Below are 6,891 nucleotides of genomic sequence, written 5' to 3' on the forward strand. Positions count from 1 at the left end.
CCTTGGCTAAACATGCCTAGCTCCCTAAGCTGCTCCTCATAGAGCATGATTTCCAGACCTTTCACCCTTTTGGTTGCCTTTCTCTGGACATGCTCTAATTTGTCAATATCTCTCTTGTATCGCAGTGCCCAGAACTGGACACAGTATTCCAAGTGAAGTCTGACCAAAGCAGAACAGAGTGGTACTGTTACTTCTAGAGACACTATTCCTATTAAAACAGCCTAGCATCATATTGGCTTTTTTGGCTGCTGCATCAAACTGTTGACTCATGGTTAGCAGTGTGTGATGCAGTAGCTAAAAAGGTACTATACATGTTTAACAGTGTGATGCAGCAGATAAAACAGGTACTATACATTACTGTGAAGAAAATGCCAAGTCTGCTGATACCTCCTTCTTGTACAGGAACAATGCTGTTTTGGCTACCTAAACAATGGCACTTGCATGCTGCAAACTCGAAACAGGAAGAGAGATGATGCTGTAAAGCTGTTGTGAAAGCATCCCCAAAATGAAGCAAAGTTCACACAAGGGCTACAACATGCAACTGCTTCTAACATAAAAGGATTTCCCTGCTGGATTGGGGAGATGCTTTAATGAAAAAGTCACTTATTTTATTGGCAACAGCTTTCCTGGCAGCTGCTACCTTGCCCTTCAAATAATCAAATTAGAAATGGAAGGTACTAAATCTGAGAATTCACCTATAAAAGGCAGATGTTACCTGCAGCCTCTCAATAAAGACACCAGTGGATAGGGCCATCCCAAGATTCTTTGCTGCCAGAAGCAAATCAGCAAATGGTGCTCCACTCAAGTCAATGTGTACAGTATTCACAAATAGGCAAGCTATATTGGCACATAATGTGAAGCAGAATATGCAACAAGCACCTCTTTCAAGTTTTGGTAGTAAAAATTTCAGAGCTTGAAAAAGTTACTTTTTTGAATTACAAATCCCCAGAATCTCCTACTCACATGCCTACCAGCGGGGGATTCAGATACAAGTGTCTTAGGAGGTTCTGGGATGTGTAGTCCAAAGAATTAAGTTTTCCAAGGTCTAAAAATGTAATAATAAAAACATGTAAAAGCTAATCATTGGCTGCCCATTAATGACACCTCCAGATCCGCTGCCTGAAGTGGCTGCCTCACTCTACCTAATGGCAAGGCTGGCCGTGTTCACTCAATTAGGTCAAAAATCCATCTGACGGTCTAACAGTATTCCCATTAATGGTCCGCTGTTTCTTGATCATACTAGCATGTTTTCTACTCCAGCCCGATGCCAGAAACTGATTCTCAAAAGCAGACTGTTCCCGAACATGGAAGATTGATCAGATGCTGTTTAACTGAAGAGTGAACTCATTAAAATGTGAAAATCCCATCTCGGATTGTGACCTCCTGTTACGTCTCAGAAAAAGAAGAGGAAAGAAAGCCAAGTATACATGATGGAGGGAAGTGTGCTTCTCCCTAAGAAGCACATTAGGCGTTGTAAAATGAACTGTAAAAATGCAATGCTCCTCATCAATTTTTCCTGTTCACTTTAAAACCCCTTGCTGAGGAAATATCTTGAGTGGGACTGACACTCTCAAACTGGAATACATTTCCTCCTGCCTTTGACAGAAGGGGAACTAGTCTTCTTTTCTCCCTCTCTGCCTATTGTGACTGATGATGGTTCATCATTTCCTGGGGGATTCATGCATGCTTAAGAGTCTTGGGAACTCCAGTTCTCATTTCCAGACTTGGCATAAAGATATTGCCTACCAGTGGATTTCTGTATCTTCAAAGGATGCCTGTTACCCTCCCTGTCTTACTTCTTACTATCAGTGAGTAATGTTTGGCTCTTGATCGAATATAAATCCTGCAAGTAACTTGTTGCAAATAGAATGTGTCTTGCAATTAATTCCTTTTTGCAATGTCTAAGGTGTTAATAAGGCTGCATCTTCACTGTCTAACAAAAACTAAACTCTTTGGGGATCTTGGTACTATAACTGTAATTAATTGCTTTAAAAGTACATTTTCAAACTCTGTAAATGCAAGGTACTTCTTAAAGAAAGTACTCTAGAATTTCTTTATATCCTGGATAAAAGGGGGTTAAGATTTAATGTGGGGAAAATAACAATCATCCATTCTGGCCCAGACTTTGAGGGCCTAACCCTTTAAACTCTCAAAATGCCTGACATGGATTGACACTTTGACTGAGCCAGAATTCATAAGACATATATAACGGAGAAAGTAATGGACACCAGTACTTCCTAGAGCCAGCATAGCATAGTGGTTTGAACTAGGACTCTAGAGACCAGGGTTTGAAATCTGGCTCAGCAACGTAAACCCACTGGGTGACCTTGGGCAAGTCACACTCTCTCAGTTTCAGAGGATGTCAAGGGCAAACCTCCTCTGAAGACATTTAATCAGAAAACCCCATAATAGGGTTGTCATAAGGCAAAAAATAACTTGAAGCCACACAGCAACAACAACAACAGCGCAGCTTCATAGATAACAATGAACCCTGTAGCTGTGGTGGAAAAGGAATGGCTGGATGCAGGTTGCATTGCCTGCTGCAACACAGATGGATCCAAAACAGATAGATATTTCCTAGCATCAAGGAAGTACTTGTTTTCCTCACCAGATTTTTACACTTCCTTCACTGTAACATAATATAACAATGCCATCGTACCTCAGGGACAACGCCAGTCTATATTCAATCAATATCTCAGTGAAGTGGTCTCTTGTCACTTTCTATAATATACTGGATTTTTTTGTTCTTGTATCCTCCTTTGTCACAAATAAAGCAGTCAGGTAGTTGCTATTAATATAATATTAAATGACTGAAGATTGAAGACTGAAAGGTAACAGTAGTCTTTTTAATTTTCCATTTCTTTATCTTTTCCTCATCTATCTGTTTTAAGTAATAACCTTGTTCCTGATTAAAGCCCATACTGCCAACCACACGAAAACTCATTAATATCCTGTTAATATAAGGTTACAAGACTGAAGAGTGAAGGATAAGAGTCATCTTTTTAATTTTCCATTTCTTTATCTTATTTTCGTCTATTTGTTTTAAGTAATATTATTCTTGATTAAAGCCCATACTGCCAATTGCACAAAACCCCATTTCTCACTGTACATTTTGACCTTCCTACTACACAAAATGCATCTAAATACACATTAGAATAATGACTGAGTTAAAGACATCCTGTCTAGATTCCTGAATTTAACAATACAGTTATAATTCAGGAATCCAGACAGGATGTCTTTAACTCAGTCATTATTCGAACAATATATTCTTTTATTCATTTATAGCCTCCCTTTCCCCCAGTATTGGAACTCACAAAGCAGCTCACAAATTATTAAAAACTGTAGAAGTGGTATAGTGGTTTGAGCATAAAAACCATTGGGTGACCTTGGGCAAGTCACATTCTCTCAGCCTCAGAGGATGGCAATGGCAAACCCTCTGAAGAAACCTGCCAAGAAAACTCTATGAAAAATGACAGAGACACACAACAACAAACAAATTTAGAGCCATACAAAAACATAAGTTAAATATATAAATGTAAAATTTGTTTTAAAACCATAAACAATCTAACCATGTCAAACTGATTGAGAGACAATATTTAAAAAATTCTACAAAAGAGCACAACACACCATTAAAAGTCCATTACAGTCAATTTCTAAAAATAGGACTGTTTTTTACTTGGCGGAAGAAGAGTGAAGTTCTAAAGCCTGGGAGCAACCACCAAGAAGGTCCTCTCCTTGTTTCTATGAAACAAGCTTGAGAAGGTAGTGGGACAGACAGAAGGATGAGCCTGTCTACAAACTCTTAAAGGTTGAACAGACTCATATGTGGTCCTTCAAATTGATGCATTAGTCTCTTTCTCTCCATTCCAGCCCTACCAAAGCCATCCATCTTCTGGCACCAGTCTGTGGATGCTGAAGGGAAGCACCACCACCTTCAATGTATCACCCAGGAGGAATATGCAGGTAGTTGGTTCTACCTGTACCAGGGAAGCAACCGGGAGCCCATGGCTGAAAAGAAAGCCCTGCCCACACAATCCAAAATGACATTTGCCGTCCATGCCTTTGGCCCCGGTGAGCAATTCCGTTGCAGCTATGAGATCTGGGAGGCAGGCAAGGCCATTCACTCTCCACTGAGCAGCCCTGTCAACATCACAGAGGGTGAGTGGTTCTTTAAGAGTTGTTATGTACTCAGCCAAGAAGGCCAGGGACAATTCTCAAGGCAAAACGGCATTTTTAGAACCATTTTGACATGAATTTTTCAAGTTTAATGCATTCTCTTATCAATCAATGCGCTGAGTAATGCAACAAATACTTTTGGAACACTGCAATAAACAATGAAATTTACTTATTAAAAATACTATAATAAGTACAGCTGTATCCACACTGCAGAAATGATCCAGTTTGACAGCACTTCAATTGCCATGGCTCAGTGTTGTGGAATTCTGAGAACTGTAGTTTATTGGGGCACGCAGCACTCCAACAGAGAGGGCTAAATGACTCACAAAACTACAAATCTCGGAGTTCCATATCACTGAGCTATGGCAGTTTAAAGTTGGGGTCAACCTGGTTTATTTCTGCAATGTGGACAGCCCATGCTGGTCTCCCTCTTGGTGTCTGCGTGGGCCCGAATACTCTGGGAGTAGCCCAGAGTAATTTGGCCACGAATCTGCACTGACTTCCCCTGTTATTTGGTTCCCTGCACTGCAGTGCCAGGTGGCTGTTTGCACATGCATCCCGCTGTGGTGCCCAATGTGGATGCAGCCGTGGTGAGTCGCTTGCTCTGAGGTCAGAACAAGGTGCCCAGTGCCCAGAGTCAATCTCAGGGCTGGATACCTTGTTTTGACCTCAGAACAAGTGACTCACCACAGTGGTGGCCATGCAGGACAGCATAATGGGATGCACATGTGAACAGCCATGTGGCATCACAATGGAGGGCTCCAGATCTAAAAGATTCGTTATTTTAATCCATTATAGGGAGTATACCCTGTTTTTGGTGCTGAACTGGCCAGGTGTTATCCAGACTGTTTGCATCACAACCGAGGACTGGGCCCTATGTCATTTGGACAGGGAAGGGTTCACTCCATGAACCACATATTAGAGCTTCCTAACATAAAATGCTAAATTTCTCATCAAACTACCAAATCCAGGATGTTCTTGGATGGAGCTGGGACAGCAGAAGGAGTATCAAATCTATCAAACAGATATTGCAGGCTGCTGTCTGTTGTAGATCTTTTATTTAAACAGGCTTTGGATTTTTAACTGGATGGGGCAAAATAATTTTTGTAATGACGTGTATTGTAGCCTTCACTACATTTTAAATGTGTTTAAGGGTTGTCTTAGGGCCACCATATATCTTTTAACTGGATTGTTCGTTAAGCATTTTAAAAGCGTTTGCATTATTTATTACTTTAGCTATATTTTATTTTAACTTATATTGTAACTTGCCTTGGGTTCCATAATGGGAGAACGGGGGGGATATATGTTACATAAATAAATAATAGAAATTACTTACAAGACTGTTTAATTAAACTGATATTTTGGGAGGTGAAGTGGAGATAAAAATGTTAGCAGCAATGGCAACAGCCACAGTAAGATGCCAGGAAAAAAAAACCCTGAGTCTCAAGTGGATGGATTTTTCTTCCCTTTCCTCAGATCATTACCCTAAGCCATCCATCGCTGTAAGTCCTGGCACCGAGGTCTTTGTAGGGCAGGACTGGATTATCCGTTGTTGGGCTCCATCTTCAGGGGTAAGCTTTGTCCTCTATCAGGCCAGGGAGTTTCGGATTGAGGTCACCCCTCGAGGAGACTCCAGTGTCGCTGAATTTTCCTTAAAGAACGTCACTACAGCTGATGCAGGCCGATACACCTGCTATTACCACAGCACCACAGAGCCGGTCATCTGGTCAAACGCCAGTGATGGAGTGCAGCTGAGAGTCATTGGTGAGAAAATGCATGACACATCTTGAGTGCAGAGTTGCCAGAACTGGTCCTATCATTAGGCAGAGTAAGACAAGTGCTACAATTTTGGGGTGGGGGAAAAAAGGGACAGCAATGGCTGTCCTTTGGTCATTCTTCCTGAACATTTGCCCAGTCCTTTCTGTTGCAAAACAGACCTGTGTCCATATGACTTCTCCTATTTTAGTAAATTCTGAGATCCAGTGGTGCAGTGGTTTGAGCGTTGGACTATGGAGACCAGGGTTTGAATCCTAGTTCGACCATGTCAACCTACTGAGTGACCCTGGGCAAGTCACACTCTCTCAGTCTAAGAGGATAGCAATGGCAAATCCATTCTGAAGAAACTTGCCAAGAATACCCCATTACAGGGTCATCTTGGGGTTGCCATATGTCAGAAACGACTTGAAGGGACACAGCAACAAGAAGAACAACAAATTATCGTAAATTAGTTTGCTACCCCCTCTCCCTCAAGGATGATGGAGGACGTTATTCATTGCCAGTATCAACATGGCAGTCCAGTCAGATTATATATGTGGAATGGGAGAGGAAGTGTCATCTTGTCTTTTGCTACAGGCAGCAAAATGTTTTGTGCTCAGAGCCTTGTAACTAAATGTAACTTGGACATGACAAAGTCCAAAAAAGTCCAGATTCTGATCTGATAGTAGGCCTAATTCCAGACCTCTCAAGGACTTCGTTTGGTGCAGAGACTGACGTGTGTTACTGAATAAAGATAATCTTGTCTGATGATACGCTGATGTAGCAGATGGTTTGCAATAGATGGATGTGCCAAGTCCTTTAACTGATGGCTCTCTAGCACTCCTAGGACCAAAACTCAAGTTTATTAAGCTAGAATACAGATTCCATAAAATGGTGTGCACCATGTTTAGGACAAGGCAAGTGTTGTTAGAAATCAGTTTTTTATGAATGGAATTCATA

At 41.2% G+C, this 6,891-nt stretch overlaps 1 protein-coding gene across 1 annotated transcript in view; it reads left to right on the plus strand.

Moving 5' to 3' along the window:
• Positions 1–1,744: 1,744 nt before the first annotated feature.
• Positions 1,745–6,891, plus strand: part of LOC121932455 (immunoglobulin superfamily member 1-like) — a 5,923-nt gene continuing 776 nt past the window's right edge. The window contains exons 1-3 of the mRNA XM_042471085.1: positions 1,745–1,808; positions 3,871–4,158; positions 5,653–5,940. Of these exons, the coding sequence (XP_042327019.1) occupies positions 1,772–1,808; positions 3,871–4,158; positions 5,653–5,940 (613 nt within the window). The 5' untranslated portion in view covers positions 1,745–1,771. The remainder of the gene's footprint in view (positions 1,809–3,870; positions 4,159–5,652; positions 5,941–6,891) is intronic.

Source organism: Sceloporus undulatus, chromosome 6 (assembly GCF_019175285.1).
Source record: "Sceloporus undulatus isolate JIND9_A2432 ecotype Alabama chromosome 6, SceUnd_v1.1, whole genome shotgun sequence".
Taxonomy (NCBI): Eukaryota; Metazoa; Chordata; class Lepidosauria; order Squamata; family Phrynosomatidae; genus Sceloporus; species Sceloporus undulatus.